General features: G+C 47.2%; 1 protein-coding gene across 3 annotated transcripts in view; it reads left to right on the top strand.

Moving 5' to 3' along the window:
• LOC123754474 (phosphatidylinositol 4,5-bisphosphate 3-kinase catalytic subunit alpha isoform) overlaps positions 1-18,401 on the top strand; it is a 257,757-nt gene that overhangs the window by 221,354 nt on the left and 18,002 nt on the right. For all 3 annotated transcript variants that reach the window (XM_069326257.1, XM_069326256.1, XM_069326258.1), the window contains one exon: positions 13,022-13,139. In XM_069326257.1, coding sequence (XP_069182358.1) covers positions 13,022-13,139 — 118 coding nt within the window. The remainder of the gene's footprint in view (positions 1-13,021; positions 13,140-18,401) is intronic.

Here is an 18,401-nt window from a genome sequence, read left to right as displayed (position 1 = left end):
TAATGGGTTGAAGCTAATTATTGTTTTGTTTGAATTATTTTGAGTTTTTTGGGAATCTCGAGGCTTTGGTTCTTGTGAACCCAGCAGTTGTCTGTAAAACTTTGCTGACTTAATGGATGTCTTTCCAGTGAAATAACAGAATGTCATTTGCTCCCTGCACCTCTGTGAGGGGGGCCAGGTTTTGGCTCTGGTCTCCAGTAAGCCAAACAGACCTTCTGCCAATGATGTTACTTTGTAATGTGGATCAGTCTTAGCGATGCAGGGAGCAACTAAAAGGCTTCTGCAGACAATTTAACACTTTCACGCTCTCCGCGAAGGTCAGTCGGCCAACCGTAAGTGCTCACTGCGTTTTTGCCGTGTAAGCGTAAAAACAAAAATGTGTATACTCTTTTTACTCTCATGACCTTAGTTCTCGAGCTACGTATTTCATTTTGGTACCAACGTGTTCGCAATAAAATTCTCTAGAAGAACATCAGTAAAAAAAAGTCACGAAACGTATAGGGATACCAGCACCAAATAAATAACTACGAAGATGACTCGCCGTGAGCGCCCAACAGCAACAAAATGTTTTTACTCTTGGGATTGTTATCACCTCCACACTTGTTCTACAGCGTTAATTTTGGTATCAATGGACTCGCAATGAAATTCCCAACACGGTGATATGAATATAAGCGTAGAATAATGATGAGGCCCGCCCGCAAGAGAGTGGGAAGTGGTGAAATTGTTACCCGGTATTGGTGACGGGACGACGCACGGCGCTTTGAAAGTTTATACTTATTTCACTCTCATGACATTAATTTTCTATGTACGTCATTCATTTTTGTGTCAATGTGTTCGCAATAGAATGTTCTATGAGCCCATAGGTAAAAAAGATCAACAAAGCGCAAGTTAGAATAGCGCCAAATATAAAACAACGCTGGAACATATCAGTGAGCGTCAAACACACACGAAATGTTTTTACTTTTGTTATGTTTGTCAAGTTTATACTTGTTGCACACAGTTATTTTTGGTTGTACATTGATCGGAATAAAATTCCCTAAACAGACATATGCATATAATACATGATATGGGGGAAGCATTGCCAGTATAAACGGCTAAAGTCACCCACCTGCAGCCCGTTTGGGACATAATACCATTTGATCGAAGTTATCCACACACCTTTCATGAACTTATTGTACCATGCAGCCTAGTGGTGAGAAAGAGAGCCTCATGGCGCGCAGTTTGAAACAAACCCAAAGTAAAGATAAAAATTGAATTTTATACAAATATTTTAAGAGGACATAACTTTATGTCCACTATGTGGTAGCGTTAGACGAAACAGGACTCGCCGGTGAGTCCTGATAGCGCGAAAGTGTTAAGCAACTGAAGTACACAGTTGATATCAAAGTTACATGGATTAATGCAGATAAACTGTTTTAGTTCTGAAGTACAGTATACTGCAATCTTGGTAGCAAGTTAGGTCCAACCATCATTACATTTTTGTGTTTGACAAACTTCTTGTTTTCTGTGAGGAGCCCCTACGGCTCCCTGGAGCTTATTGGGCTAATGTATGTTATATTAGACCGGGACATTAGCTAAGGAGTTCAGACCTACCAGGGACCAGTGCCAGAACCTGGCCCCTTCAGAGAGGTTTCAGGGAGCAATGGCCCTGGAAAGCCCCCTGTGGTTGGGGTTTTTCCTTATCTGCCATCGACCAGGGTTAGGCACCTAGAAAGATAGGTATGACAAAACAAACCCCACATGGTAAGAAACTAAAACAAAAAAACTGAACAGAGAGGTAGAAACTCCCAAGGAAATCCTAAGGAAACAAGCAAACATCACACTTTACTACCGCACCGCTCGTCCGCACAGACCTCGCCCCGAGAGGGGGAGGGGGGGGCCCTTGACCTCACCACGCCGGCTGCCTAGCACCAGTTCGTAAGCTAATTTAAACCGGGATAGACGCTTCTCTGGCCTCGGTTTCCTAGGCGGTGTTTTCTTTCGTGGTGTTCACTGCTGTGTTTTTGTGTTGTGCGGTGGCCAGGTGTTCCTCATCAGTACCGGGGCTGCATGTGCTTAGGGGCTTCCTTCCCTAAGTGCCCTGTGAGTACTGCCCCTGCGTGACAGGGTTATTTTTCCCGGGGCGTTCAGGAACCGTTCCCGTTGAGGTTCTTGCTGCTCGGCATTTGCCTCGCCCTTGGGGCCAGCTGGGGCTTGGGGCCCTTGTTTGGCCTTGTGTAGGGACTGGTGTTGCGCGGCCTGCCTCCAACGCAGCGACCGGTTCCTGTTTCCTCTGGGGATGGTGTACTTTTGTGGGTTTTTTCTTTTTTTATTTTAATTTGTCTGGTGTGGGGGGGGGGCTGCCTAGGGTGGCAATAGTTCCACTGGTAGTGTTTGGTGGCCCTCTGCTAGGCCCCCGTGATTGTACACGTTGCCATTTTGGTTTTTCTGGGGTGTTCTTCCCGTCCTCTGTGAACACTTGGGTGTTGGTTTTTGCACCGTTGTTTTTTTGCGTTGTCTGTCTTGGGTCTGGGCCCTAAGGTTTGGGCTCAGTGTCCCTGTCTGTTTATGCTTGCTCCCACACCTTGTCCCTCAGTTTTCGGTCTGTTTTGGCCGTTTCCCTGGGGGTTCTGTCTGGGGGCTGTGCTTTGCCCTTCAGTGGTGTAATTCCGCCGGCAAATGTGGTTTGGGCTTCCCTGGGTTCGATTCAGGGTTCCTTTGGGTTCTTTGGTTTTGTTTCGGAGGTTTCTTCCTATTGGGCCCCCTTTGTGGGTTCAGGGGGCTTTGTTACCTCGTTTGTGACCCGGTTCTGCCTTCTGGGGTTCTGGGGTCTTCCTAGCTTGTAGGCTGTTCTTTTTGGGTCTTGGTATGTGTTGTGGTCGTGCCGGGGCTTTGGGTTTTAGTTGTCGAGGTGGGCCTTTTGGTGCAGGATTTGTGCTCTTGGTGCCTTCTTCGTCTGGCCAACGTCGTGCTCTCTGCCCACCGGTCGGCGGCTTGTCTATTTCTTTTCTTTAAATTAATTTTCAATTTTATTTGTATGTATGTATTTTTATACTTTTGTGTGTAGGTATGTATGAATATATGTGTATTCACCTAGTTGTATTCACCTAGTTGTGCTTGCGGGGGTTGAGCTCTGCTGCTCCGGCCCGCCTCTGAACTGTCAATCAACTGTTTCTAACTACTACTACTATTTTATTTTTTCACATCACACACACCCCCCAGGAAGCAGCCCGTGACAGCTGACTAACTCCCAGGTACCTATTTACTGCTAGGTAACAGGGGCATAGGGTGAAAGAAACTCTGCCCAATGTTTCTCGCCGGCGCCCGGGATCGAACCCGGGATCACAGGATCACAGGATCACAGGATCACAAGTCCAGCGTGCTGTCCGCTTGGCCGGCCGGCCCCCATATGTATGTGTATATATATGTGCATGTATGTATGTGTGTGTTTATATATGTACATTTTTTTTCGGAAGGGTTTCGTTCCCTTCGCTGTTTATGGGGCACTGGGGGGGGGGGGGGAAGCAACCTTGGTCTGTTGGCTCTCGCGTGTGGTTGTCTTCCGGTCTTTGGTGTTGGGCGGCTTCTCCCCTTTTGGAGGGTTCGGGGCTGGCGGGGTGGGCTTCTTCCCCTGCGCTTTGTCATGTCATCTTGGCGTGGGTGCGTTTGGTCGTGGTCGTTCCGCCCCATCGTTCCGAGGTTCCCACCTGTTCTAGTGCAGACACGGGCCTTGCGGTTCTTCTGGACTTGTGCAGTCTGCGCCCTGGATTCTTTGCCCTCTTCGGAAGACTGTTGTCTCCGGTTCAGCTTCTGTTGGGGCCGGGTGTGTGGATGGTGTCCCTGGACCTCCGGGTCACTTCAAGGCACGTTCCTCTCCAGGGTTCCGGGACTGGCAAAGTTGGTGGTGGGGCTTCAGGCTTGTGGCTTTTGTTGCCTTCCCTTGTTTATAATTGGCACTAGTGTGTTTACGTATTTTTACCGGATCTTGGTGACCTGTCTGCGTCTGCTCGGAATTCGGTTTCTGGCCTACCTTGACGACTGGCTGGTGTGGGCTCCCAGTCGGTCCGCTTGTCTGCTCGCCAGAGGTGTGGATATTTCCAGATCGCCGGGTTCAGATTCCTGGTGATCTGGAGGCCATTCCATCTTTTTCCGTCCCGGGTTTGAACCTGGTTGGGTCTTGTTTAGGACTCTTGGACCGCTACTTTGTCTTTCCCTCCTGAAGCGTTGCTGCGGTTGTGGTCTTGCCTTCGGCTGTTTATGAGGGGGTTCCGGGTCACTCGGCAGTTGCTCGAGCAGTTATGAGGGAGTCTGAACTTCGCTGTTTTGGTCTGCCCGTCGGGCCGGGTTTGGCTTCGGCGTCTGTTAAGTTCCTTCGGGGATGCCCCCTTCCGCCTCTCTCGCAATAGTTGGGTTCGTCCTCCGGGGATCTTGTGTTGGTGCTGCGTCACCGGCTTCCTCTTTGGGGTTTTCGGGGTTCGGTGCCTTGGCGCCTCCCTGAGCCTTCCCTCGATGTGTTCACGGACAGGTCTTCTCTCAGCTGGCGCTTTGTAACCAGTGATCACCATGCCGGCCGGGGATGGTGGGGTCCGTCTGTCCGTTGGGCTCACAGCATAGTTTGGGAGTTTGTGGCTGTCTGGTTTGCACTTCGGAGGGTTCGGGTCTCTCGGGGCTCTCCCATCTTGCTCCATTCGTACTGTTTTTCAGTGGTTCATTGCCAGAACGATGCGGATTCTCTTAGGTCCTTGACCTTTGGGGTTGGTCCCTTCGAGTGGCTCGTCTGCTGGATTCTCGGGGTTTGGCTAGCTGTATGTTTAATGTTAGGGGTGTACTACGTCCTGGCAGACGGCCTGTCTCGGTTCATTCCTCTGTTCACGGATTGGACGGTCGTTGCCAACTCGTTTCGTTGGCTCTGCCGGACATACGAACTCCTGGACACGGACATCTTTGCGTCTGCGTGGTCTCGGCGTCTCCCATTCTATGTGGTGCCCTTACCCGCCTGCGAGGCGTTCACAGTGGATGCCTTTCGGCAGGACTGGTCGAGGTGGAGTTACCTGTTTCTCTTCTCCCGGTCCAGCTGATGCTTCGGGTTCTGGCTCGGTTGGAGTCCTTCCCAAGGAAAGTAGTCCTCGTGGTCTCTTGGTGGCCGGCCCGGCTTTTTCAGACGCTGCTTGATAGGTGTCCGAACCCAGGGTGTTTCCCGGGGCTCCGCCTCTTACGACAGGTCGGACCGGTCCTGTACTTGACTGGTTCGGCTTTCTCCTCGGCTTTTCGCATCTGCTCTCTTGACATGGATGTATCACCATCTCTGGTGATCAGGTGGCTTCGTTGATGGTGTCCAACCTGCGAGCTTCGTCTCAGCGACAGTATTACGTTCTTGGTTTTTCTATTCGCCATTATCTTGCTCTTCGTAGGTTGTCTTCTCTTTCGCATCGGGTTGTCTGGTCCTTTCTTGGGGTTTCAGGACTGTTACTTGACGCTTCTTACTGTCGCCTTGTATTGTGCGTTCGGGGTGGACGTCTCATCCACCCGTTCCGTACGATTCTCGTGTTTTGTTTCACCTCCGGCCTGCTCATGCGCCGCCTGAGCTGTCCTTTTTCTTGATCAGGGTGCCCTCTTATCCTTCCTCAGTTTGTGGTAGCCCATTCGGTTCAAGATTGTTTTTCAAAGGTCATATTTTGTTGGCATTGACCTCTGTGGATTGACCTCTGTGGGTCGGGTCAGGGAGCATCCGGCTCTCCTCCGGCGCACAGGTTTCTGCTCGTTTTGGTACTGATGGTAGATTTGTACGCTTGCAGCCTTTCTCCATCCTTCTGGCGACAGTCGAGATGGCTGCTTTCCGGAGGGATCCTTGGGTTATTGATGCTTAGTTGGTTCGGCCGGGGGTGCGACATGTGTTGTCCATTTGCAGCTTCTCGCCATTACCTGCATGCTGTGACTGGGGATGTGCTTTGGGTTGATCCGGTTTCCCTCGTTCCCTGTTTCAGGGCTCGGGTCTCCCAGGTCGTCTGCAGGTTTATGTCTATCAGCCTGCGGGCTCTTCTTGCACCTGTGCCATTCGGACATTTGCAGCAGTGTTTGGTGACGTCTTGAGCTCATTTCAGGCACGAGGATTTGGGGGTCGCACAGGTTCCTGGCCACCCGTTCTTTTGTGAGCATGTCTGCTCCTGTGCGTTCTTGTGTTGCTTTGGGTTGCAGATTGCTGCCTGTTGTCTCGACTTCGCGTTGTGGAGTTTGTGGCGGCCGCCTCCTGGGTCAGCCCTTTCTTTTTCTTCTCTTTGGGTATGAAGCTCCAGGGAGCCATAGGGGCTCCCTACTGAAAACCATCGTTGAATGTAATGAAACGTCATTTTCTGGGTGAGCCCGGAGGCTCCCTGGCAACCCTCCCTCCCACCAGTCGGTGTTTTTTTTCGTGTTGGTTGAAGCTTAGCTTCCGAACTGGTGCTAGGCAGCCGGCGCGGTGAGGTTCGGGGCTCCCCCTCCCCCTCTTTGGGCAGGGAGGGCTATGCGGACGAGCGGCGCGGCAGTAAAGTATGATGTTTGCTTGTTTCTTTGGGGTTGTAGGGGGTTTCTATCTTTGTTTGTTTTTTTGTTTTAGTTTCTTACCATGGGGGGTTTGTCTTGTTATGCCTACTTTTCTGGGTGAATAACCCTAGTCGATCGTAGATAAGGAAAACCCCCAACCACAAGGGGGTTTTCCAGGGCCATTGCTCCCTGAAACCTCTCTGAAGGGGCCAGGTTCTGTCGCTGGTCCCTGGTAGGTCTGGACTCCTTAGCTAATGTCCCGGTCTAACATAACATACATTAGCCCGATAAGCTCCAGGAAGCCTCCGGGGCTCACCCAGAAAACGGCGTTTCATTACATTCAACTCTTGTTTTATTTATGCATCATTGCACATCCCAATCATGTTGGACTTAATTATATATTGAAGTTGTCTGTAAAGTGGACGAAGCATTAAATGTTAATGTTAAATTTGCAACTGTAGGTCTAATAAAAAAAGGTTGCGACACAGCTATCTACTTCCAAAATACCTTCATATGCAATAATGTCATTAATGGTTATCTTCTTGAGGTTATCTTGAGATGATTTCGGGGCTTTTTAGTGTCCCCGCGGCCCGATCCTCGACCAGGCCTCCACCCCCAGGAAGCAGCCCGTGACAGCTGACTAACACCCAGGTACCTATTTTACTGCTAGGTAACAGGGGCATAGGGTGGAAGAAACTCTGCCCATTGTTTCTCGCCGGCGCCTGGGATCGAACCCAGGACCACATGATCACAAGTCGAGTGTGCTGTCCGCTCGGCCGACCGGCTCCCTGGTAAAGACAACTACTGTGAATATACTTTTGCTCAGTTCTCTATTAAATCCCTTAAATCCTCCTTGACCATTGGAACTATCTATGGATTTCTGGATACTAATATAACTGCATTCTCAGATAACTTAAGGAATCTTATCATAAACAACAATCTCAACAAAAATCACATCATTCTGGGAGGTGACTTCAATATTGACCTGGGTCAACAAAATAGCCCCCAAATCGACTATTTCCTTAACAGCATGAACTCCTGTATGCTAATCCCCCACAATCGCCAGGCCCACCTGAGTTACTCAAATATCTGCTGCTACCTTGGATCACTTGTAGACTAACATAACAGCTCCCCTTACATCTGGTATAATCACTGACAGAACAACTGATCACTATCCTACCTTCCTCTATAGCAAACATGGACTTAACACCAGATACCAAGAAACTTATCTTCAGGTTACACAGTGAAGCAGCAATAGGTAACCTCTCAAATGCACTTCACAATATAAACTGGGAATCCAAATTAAATAATAAACATGATTCTAAGCTGCTACAACACTAATTGTCCCCTCAACAAGCAAATAACTGACAAAAGAATAAACAATCCTTGGCTCACAAATGGGATATTCATAGCAATGAACAAGAAACATGGATATGAAAAAAAACTTGGCCTAGTCACAAAAGTAGTAGTTAAGAGGTACTCATCAATGCTTACCAGTATAATAAGAAGAGCAAAACTTTCCTATTATGAGAATAGATGCAAAGAAGCAAAAGGCAACATAGAAAACCATCTCTAACATCCTAGGATCTAAACCACAATTACATAACCAGATAAAACTCAAAGGATAAAACTCATCACCCAGCAAAAATCTGCTATCAGAACAATTACAAACTCGGCTTTCAGACAACACTCGGGGGGGGGGGGGGGCCCTCCCCATGTGTAAATCCCTAAACATGCTAAATATAAACTCAATCCACACACTCTGTGCCATTTACACGTACAAAACCCTTTTCTTAAATGCAAACCTTGCTCTGAATCTCAACCTGGACAGATGTAATAGAACCCATAATCACCACACCAGAAATAAATCTCTCTGATATCCCCAGAGTAAAACTTAATCTCTGTAAACACACTATGCAAATAAAGGGACCTGATCTATAGAACTTACTTCCTAATGAATTGAAAAGCTGTCCAACATTTGATTTATTCAAAAATATACCCAAGAAGTACCTAATTTCATCCTCATAGTTTCCTACCTAGTGCTTTAAACTTGTAGTATATCTAGTGCTCCCTTATCCCCCAATATATGTACCCAAGCAATACAACCTCACCATTGTAATCATTCCTATCATCTTATATCATGATTGTTTTATTGAGTACAGTGGTACCGCGAATAAAGAATTTAATCCGTTCCGTGTTCGTCATGTGAAACGGACGTCATACAAATGTCCCCATGTAACCACTGTGATGCACTGTGTTTATTGTGAAACTCCCCCAGTGTACATGACATCAAATGTTCCCAAAAAATCATTTTTTTTTTTTAATGATAAATTACCTTCCCTAAACATGTCTATGTAAAAATAATTACCAAATTCCACTTTGGCTGTGAGGACGTGGACAAGGTGTGCTGTGATGTCATCAGGGGCTGGTCGCCCGTGTGTGAAGCTCCCAGACACGGTCGCGCAGGCCATTCAAGCACCGGGTGTTGCCACAAATATATTTTCAAATATTTTTTCTATCTATTTCCAATGCGGTTTTATTTGTTTCTTTCATCGTATATGATGCATATTTGTGACCTTTACAATATGTATACAGTAGAATGTTCATAATTTTCCCTGGAACTGTGATACATGTGTCAGTAATGTGTCCACAATAAATGTTTATTGTCACAGTATTACATGGTAAAAATTCACTAAAATTACAATATGTACAGTTTCACATACTATTTACACAGTAACACACTGTATTACACACTCAGTACTTTGGAGGTGCGTAATAATCAACGAAGTAGTCCATGGTACACAGCACGACTTTGCTCTCCTTGCACCAGCTACAGATAGATTTTCGCTTCCTGTTTCATCGTTCTGTGTGCTTGCAAATAACGCACTCGCGTGCACCCTTGGCTTTAGTACTTGTAGGTGGTATGTAGCCAAGCTTGTAAAGCATAAGATAGTATTGAAACGATTATAGGAAAAGATCAAATTGTAAGGTAGTTTTGAAAAGATCGCTTTGTAAGGTCCCACACAGGAAAAGATTCAGCTAGCCTCAAAGAGTATCGGTCAGTCAGGAAGAGATTCAGGTATTCTTGAAAATATCTATGGAAAACACCACCATGGAAGCCGCTAACACTGTTCATCTATGCTACTTGTATCAGATGCATCATCACTGAATGCAGAAAACGATTCATCTATGTATCATCTATATAAATTGGAGATGGCAAGGGTGGGGCTCAGAGCTACAACTGGATATGCTCGCTGTACCATGCTCATAGGTGCTGTATCACTTGCATCCGACCGTTGTGTTAAGTCCTTATTGCCCCTAGCTTCACCAATATTATGACCCTTATGTTCTTCAAACAATAAGGTCTGAATTTCACCGACTGAGCACAGTCTTTCAACACTGTGTGGGACAGGTGTTTGGGAGCCAGAGGCACGTGTGCCACAAATGGTTGCTCACGCACTACTAACCCAGCCAGCAGCCCTTGTCTTTCATATTCGTTATAGGAAAAAGTTCGTTCAGTGTTTGTCGGGTAGGCTGCTCCATTATGACAATCTTTCTTTGTTTCAAATGTGTTCATTTATTTTGTATTTGTCACTTATGTCTTGATAATGGAGCAGCCTACCCAACGAACACTGAACGAACCTTTATGGCATTTGTCCATTTTTTCAAATTCTTTAAATTTTTTTTTTTTTTTTTTTTATTCATGAAACATGGAGCAGCCGACCTGTAGACCACCAAACGAACCTTTTTGACATTTGTTCTGGTTTTCAAATTCTTCATTTTTTATTATTATTTACATTTTTTTATTTAAGAAACATGGAGCAGCCTACCTGCCGACCACCGAACGAACCTTTTGCTATAAGACAAATGAAAAATAAATATTGAACACATTTGAAGAAAGGAAAATGTCATAATGGTTTATTCAGTGTATGTAAGGTAGGCTGCTCCATTATTGATACGTAAATGACAAATACAACACAAATGGAACACATTTGAAACAAAGAAAGATTGTTATAATGGAGCAGCCTACCTGCCGAACACCGAACGAACCTTTTTTTGACATTTGCTGTATATCAGAAATTTCATTTCTTTTTTTTTTTTCTCTACAAAAATGTCAATGCTTTGCAACATCTCAACAGTCACCCCTTTTATATCCCAGCATCATTAGCATCTTTAACCCTTAAAGTGCGCATCACGTCATATGACGTGTTGGAGTACTACGCAAGATTTAAACGGCCCGCGGATACACCTTCATCAGGGCTCTTGTAAACAGACGCCATTTTTTTTTTAAATCGTGGGCCAAACTCCCGAGTGTTATTGGCCTCAGTATTGAGTGAGCAACCAAGCCTGACGCACGCAGCATGAGCTAACAGCACTGCTGTTCAGCTTGTGGCCACAGCATCACCTAAAAATGCCAAAATATACTTGTTTATGCTATTATGTAGCGATATTATTACAGAAGACCCCTGACTGTGATAAAACTGACTAGGGTTCTGATAATAGCAGGATTGTGGTGATATTTAGCGCTGTGCGCCATGGAGGGAGGAGTAATGCTGTGGGAGGGAGGATGGTGGCGATGTCTTCTGACTGTGTGTGGCCACCTTTTATTGACTGCACTCAGCATACCAGCTTAGTGGTTCGCTATGGTGAACACAAATGTAGATACTTATATATAACGTGTGTATAGAGGGTATAAACGGCAAGAGAAGGTTTGGAGCCGCCATTTTGGTGAGGGCGGTGGCGTCGTCTGCACGACGCCACCGTGCAGACGACGGTGTTTATTACTGGTTACCACGATGGTCTTTGGGCACCATACCAGTTTATTTGTACAAGTATGGTGAATAAAACGGGTAGATATTTATATATAATGTGTGTATATAGCGTAATAACACCACACAGTATTGTTGGAGGAGAAATATTAGTGCGTCTGGCCTTGAGGGCGGCAGCCATCAGCTGACTGTGTGAGGTCCTACGTCTGTGTGCCTTTACTCACCATACAAGCTTAGATGTACAGTTATAGTGAACAAAACATGTAGATACTTATATATAATGTCTGTATATAGTGAATTATAGCAAAAACATTACTGTATTGTGGTAGGAGAATGTGGGTGAGTCAGATGACTGGAGGGTGGGCGGGAGTGGCTGGCTTGTACACGGCGGTCACTCCTCGTTACTTTTTGACTCATAATAGCTACTTAGTGGCTCGTTATAGTGAACAAAACATGCAGATACTTATATATAACCTGTGCTTATAGTGTATTAACCGACAAAGCATTTGTACACTGATTGATGAACATAATTGAATCAACAATATGCACACCATATTTTTGAGTACAGCAATGATTCACTCATTTTATTATATAAATATATCAAACTACACACTATTGAATAATATTACAGCAAAAAACTATGAAAAATCAGAGACATTGAAATAATTAGGTAATTATCTCTTTGTGGCAACTCCGGCCTGACAGCTGGCGATCAACAGACCGCCTGGGACGCACGCTGAGTCGGCGCCTATAATTTGCCAGACTTCCTCGCCCTATAGCGGGCAATATATGCCACTTACGATTTTTTTATTATTTTTCCCGTGATCAGTGAACACATATTAACAGGTTAGGAAGAAAAATTTTTTTTTTTCTTTTTTTTTTCAAACTGACATGCGCCTGTGGGGATGACCGGATATTAAACCCCAAGCATGTTAAGGGTTAAACAAAAACAACATAATTTATGTGCATCGTCGGAGGCGTCCGAGAATGTGCAAGAAGCAGCGCGACCCCACCATGTGGTGTTGACGTTACTCAAACCAGCGTTCGCCATACAGGACGATTTGACGCCGATCGGGCCGTTCGTTACTCAAAATGTTCGCCTTTTGGGGCGATCGTTATGCGAGGTACCGCTGTACATATTTTACTGCATTATACCTTGAAATAATCCTCAAATTATACTACAATATTCCTGTTGATAATCCTCAAAATTTACTATAATGTACCTACTAATCTTCATCAAATTTTCTTACGATGTACCTGTTAACGTTTTTTAAATTTTGCTAGAAATTACCTACTTAAAATTCTCTTAGAGTAAGGACCTGCCCGAAATGCTATGCGTGTTAGTGGCTTTACAAGAATGTAAAAACATCAATGCTATGTAATCTCATAAATCCTATGTACCTTCTTGTATATAAATAAATAAATACGTAAATAAATAAATAAATGTCTTCTAAAATGTGAGAAAAATTTAACTTTTGGAGGTCCCTTAAAATCTAAACCTGTTTTTATCATTTATCTTCAAGTTGGGTTATTTATTTTCAGCCACTTTATTGTGACTCTATGCATTTATGTTGTTTATATAACCACAGTTTCCTGTACTGGTAAATTGAGGGAACTGGTTACCTTGAGTCTAGGGAATAACAAGTAATGAATTCTTGCTTGGATTAAAGATTAGACTACTATACATTCAAAAAGTTGAATGAAAAAATTTGTCTTGCATCTAATACTGGATTCTCATATTTGTTACACAGGTTGGAGCAAGCAATAGACAACTTTACTCGGTCCTGTGCTGGCTACTGTGTGGCCACCTTCGTGCTGGGCATCGGTGACCGCCACCCAGACAACATCATGGTCAATCAAGAGGGCCTGGTGAGTTCTCATTCATATATCTGTGGGACGTTCAGGTGCTCAGACATGGATCTTTTTGCATCACCTTGGCATTGGCATCATCATCTTTGCATCGCTTCATACCTTGATCACAAGGCCTTCGTGGTGAATGCCTTTTGGTTGGACTGGTCGCAGTTTGGGTTTCTGTACCTGTTTCCCTCTAAATGTTGTTCCGAGTCCTGGCCAGGTTGGAGTCCTTCCATGGAAGGTTGTCCTTCTGATTCTTTGGTGGCTGACTCGGTCGTGGTTTCAGGCACTGCTTGCTCAATAACTGAAGCTGGTTTTTTTTTCTGCAGCCCCACTTCTTTCAAAAGAATGGCCCAGTGATTTATCTCACTGGTTCAACCTTCTTGGCATTCACACCTGGTATTTTTTTAATGTGTTTATCATTTCTATGGCGACAGGTGGCTACTATGATTGTTTCCCACCTGCAGTTGTCTTCTCAGCTTCTTACCCCTCTCTTCACCACTTATCTATGTCATTGCTCTTCGATTTCTGAGCTATTTTTTTTTTCTTTTTCCCTGATCATTTCTTGATTGGCACCTCTTACCGAATACTGTTACATCTTATCGTTTGGTGCTGGTGGAGCCACTGCTGTTTGTATTTGATGTTGATACGTCCTCGGCACCATTTTGTAAGCCGTCTCACAGTTTCACCTCTGGCCTGATCATACTCCCTTGAGCCCGCTTGACCTCTGGATCATGTTCTCACTTTTCTTTTAGGTTTACAGTGTTTCTTTCGTATACCTGCCTGTTTGCTACCTGTTGATGATTTCAAGACTTTGGGGCGTTAGTCGCTTCGACTTTGGTTTTGTCTGTGCTCCCTAGTCTTTCCCTGGTTGGTGTTGTTCGTCCTGCTCCCCATCTGCTTCCGGCTCCCAAATGTCGAAGTTGTTTCAGAGTCGGGGCAGGGTTTAGATGGTAGTGAGTCTCGGGCGGCGTCAAGGGTTACCCCATCAGGGTTGGCGACGGAGGCATTCGAGTCTGCTCCTCCCAATATCAAATATATCAATATCAAAGCTCCTGGGAGGGAGGAGCCCTCCCATGAGCCTGCTCCTGGTAAGACCTTGGTCTTACCTGCCGTCCTGGTCCTTGGATTGGGTGCTCTCTTTTCTTCTCCTCGGTTTGTTGTGGCCCATTCGGTTCTGAATTGTTTTCTGAGGCTCTTTTTTTTTTTTTTTTTTTTTTCTTGTCGGCATTGGCCTCTGGGGGTCGGGTCGGGAAGCTTCATGCCTTCCGGTACAGGGGTTTCTGCTTTTCTTCTGCTCGTGATAGGTTTGTTCGCTTGCAGTCGTCTCCTTTTCTGGCAAAGACTCTGGTATCCATACCTCATTGTCATAATAGTTCTTTGTGTGAGTTTCTGTCAAAGATAGAAATATTGCATTTGCTTCATTTAGGAGACCTGTTATGAAGTGGACATTGCCTTTTTTGTGTGTTTTGATGCCTTTTATGTTGGCAAATAGGAAAAGATGATGTCGTATTTGTGGAAGTGCTGGAAATATCCGAGGTTCTAGTTGGGAAGCCATATTGTCTGTGTCCTGTCTTATTTTTGACAAAGTTGATGATAGAATTGGATATTTCTTACCTTTCTTTTCCCCTTTCTCTTACTAAAAATATCCCTCGTATGCATGGTTGTTGCTGTGACAGTGGCATTCTTTTGATTTTATTCATTAAGTTCCTGTCATGTGACATGCTGGGCAATCGCTGTTAAAACATTCCCTCCTGTTTAGTGAATTCTTAGTTTTCGGTGGAAAAATTTGTAATTATCAGAGCGACATGCACCTGTACTGTGCATATTTCTTCAGTTTCTCAGGTGGTTTTTATTTGCATGTTCCATTACTTCTCTTCCTGATAGCCCATATTTACATACACTCCATGCATAATGTTGGCAGATTCCAGGTTCATGTTTGTTGGATTATCTTGTTTCATCTGTGCTACACTCTGTGTTGGCTCTTTGCTGAAAGATTTGGACTGAGATCTTGCAGATTTCTGTTGTTAATCACTCGCTTGCTTAACTGCTTCTAATATTTTTCCCCTCTAGCCACTTGTACATGATTTATCCTTTTGGCACGTTGCTGTATCTTGTGTAACCACCTCCATCTTTTCTAACAAGATGGAGGGGTCTGCCTTGTGTTCTCCCACCTTCCTTAGGGTCGTTTTGTGTGGTGGCATCCCTGCTTTGCCCTCGTGAGTGGACATGTCCCGTGCATTCAGATTTTTAGCAGTTTGCTTGGTAGTTTGGGGCGCCGGTTAGCAGTGCCCTGCCTGGGATAACCCTTAGCAGACCCAGTCTAGGGGCACTGAAAAAACCCCATGGGGGCTCACGGGTCCGATGGAGGAGACCCTTGCGTCGCCTTTCACTTTGTGCGAGTTTGAGGGTTGCTCTGTTCCCTTGTCTCAGGGGTGACACTCATTGTTTTTGCCTCTGTCATGCTGCCTGTTGGATCGGTGACACATTCGACCCAGAGTCCTGCAAGCTGTGTTGCTTGTTCGTGACTCGATTCACCCAGTCTGATGATGATTTGCTTTGGGTGCAGGCAGCTCGCGCGTTGCAGGGTAGGTTTAGGTTGTTGCAAAGCGCTCGGGTTGTCGCTTCCCCGGACGCCCCGAGGCTGCCCCGCTTTGTCTATAGGGACTCAGACAGGGGGGTTTAGGTTGCTTCGGCCTTGATTCCGTCTGCACGCCCTCCTTCTTCCACTTCAGTGATTCATTCGGTTTCCCCCCTCCTATCCTGCTTCCAACCCCTAAGCATCTGAGGGCTTTGGGGTCAGGGCAGGGTTTAGAGGTTTCTGCGACTCCTCTGGCAGTTTCGGGGGTTGCCACATCTGGGATGGCTGCGGAGGCATTCAAGTCTGTCCCTCTTGCCGATGCTCTGGGGTCTGACCGGTAGGCCCCTTTCCTTCCGGCTCTTTCGGCTGCCCCGGCTTTTTCTTGTGAGGCTGGGGTTTTGGAGGACGACTCGGCCCCGGGTCCTGATGTGGAGGTTCCCGGGGTTGGGGAGGAGCTGACTTGGAGGCCTTGGGGGCCCTTGGGCTCCATTAGACCCCACCTGGATTTTCCGTCCTGAGCTGAGCTTACTGTTGCAGGGAGAGGGGTTTTCTTTTCCCCCCTCTATGTACGATTTGGACTTGGGTTCTGCTCCTCCCCGGGTTTGGTTCCGTGTCCCTGTGGATTCTTCGTTTCCATCTTTCCGAAGGTTTTTGGCTTCCCACATCTCTCCGCCTGAGGTGCGGTCGGCTATCGCGGCTTACCTCCTACGGGACCTGGAGTACGCCTCCATAATGAATCCTTCTCCGTTCAGGTTTGGATCGTCGTGTGTCTACTGGATGCGTTATGAGGTTCCCGGGTCGTCCTGGCTTGCAGACTGCTCCTTGTTTTCGTTGGATGCTTGGGACTCATTCTGTCGGACCCGCATGTTTGAGTGGCGAGAGGTGGTGCCGATGGTCTAGGTTTACCTGGGGAGCGATTTTGAGCATCTTAATGAGTGTCTCTTCGCTTCTGCCCTTTTGCGGGATGTTGGTGTGGTACAGCTCCATGTGCAGGTTCCTTCCCTGTCGGCTGCACTTGTGGGTGAGGACTTGCGAGCTCATGGCTTTTTGGCTTCGGTCCTGCGTTTCTTTTCCCTCCTGGAGCTGTCTTTGGATTGGCTTGCGGAGGATGTGGAGACACTTGGGGGCCATTCCTGGGTCTCGCGCCTTGGTCTCGGCTGCTCAGGCGTCGACTGCCATGTTGCAGCTGTTTGCGCCAATCCTACGGGAGGCGTGGCTGCGGTTTTTCAGTGTGCGTTTTGCGTCTCGACAGACGGTCCTTGCTTCCTCTTTGGAATCCACTTGGGCCCTTGTTCTTAAGTTATCTTCTCCGTTTTATCCTCTGCTTTTTGTGGCTTCTGCGTTTGAGCATTGTATTCAGGCGGCTTCTTCCACCTGCTGCCCTATGTCCGAGTTGGTGCTCCGAGGGAACTGGGGGTTCCTTTGGGGTGGGGTTGTGCCAGGGCTCGCGGTTCCATTTGTCGGGGTAGGCTACAGGTGTCGGGTTCGGTGCCGGTGCTGCCTGCGGTCCCACCTGCGCCTGGTCGGCGCGGTGTTCGTTTTGCGCACTGATTGGGTTCCTGTAAGGGGCAGCGGCCCTTTCGCGGTTTGCCCCATTGACGGGGTGGTGGGGGGAAGGCTTGATCTGTTCGCTCACGCCTGGTCTTATGATTTGTGGGTATTTCGGGTCATTTCTCACGGCCTGCGGTGGCTTTGGGGGGCTCCTCCGCCTTCGGGGGGTTCGGGGCTGACCGAGCAGGCTTCCTCTCCTGCGCTGTCGGGTCATCTTGGAGTGCGTGCACTTGAGCGTAGTCGAAACAACGATGTCCCTCAGGTGGGTTTCCTGCCTGTTTCCAGTTCCGAAACGGGACTGTGCAGACCTGCGGTTCATTCTGGACTTGTCCCGTCTGAACCCTTGGGTTTCTTGCCCCTCGTTTTGGATGACAACTCTTTCCCAGGTCCGGCTTCTGTTGGAGCCAGGCGCTTGGATGGTGTCCCTGGATTTCAAGGACGCGTATTGGCACGTTCCTATTCATATGGGGTTCCAGGACTGGCTCGGTTTTGTTGTGGGGCGTCATTGCTAACGCTTTCGTTGTCTCCCTTTCGGGTTAAATCTGGCACCTCGCGTGTTCACACGCCTTACCCGGGTTGTGGTGGCCCGTCTGCATCTGTTAGGTGTTCGGGTGTTGGCTTACCTTGATGACTGGCTGGTTTGGGCTCCCATTCGGTCCACGTGTCTGCTTGCCAGGGATTTGGTGCTTTCCCAGCTTGCCGAGTTTGGGTTCCTGCTGAATTGGCGGAAGTCCCGTCTGGTTCCCTCCCAGGTTCGAACCTGGCTGGATCTTGTGTCGGACTCTCGGACTACTTCCTTGTCTCTTCCTCTGGCGTCTGTCCTTCTGCTGCAGTCTCGCCTGTGCCTGTTTCTGGGAGGCTCCCGGATCACTCGGTGGTTGCTTAAGGGTCTGTGCTGGAGCTTGAACTTCGCGATGTTGGTCTACCCGCCGGGTCGGGTTTGGTTTCATCGGCTGTTTGGTTCCTTCGGGGATGTCCCTTCTGCCTCTCACGATTGCTGGGTTTGGCCCCCCCGGGGGCTTTGTGTCGGCTGCTGCGTCGCTGGCTTCCTCTTCGGGTTTTTCGGGGTTCGGTGCCTTGGTGCCTTCCCGAGCCCTCACTCGATGTGTTCACGGACGCGTCGTCTCTCGGCTGGGGTTTTATAA

This window comes from Procambarus clarkii, chromosome 18 (genome assembly GCF_040958095.1).
Source record: "Procambarus clarkii isolate CNS0578487 chromosome 18, FALCON_Pclarkii_2.0, whole genome shotgun sequence".
In the NCBI taxonomy this organism is placed as follows: domain Eukaryota; kingdom Metazoa; phylum Arthropoda; class Malacostraca; order Decapoda; family Cambaridae; genus Procambarus; species Procambarus clarkii.
The sequence above is the reverse complement of the archived record's forward strand: the minus strand, read 5'-3'. Positions and strand labels throughout refer to the sequence as shown.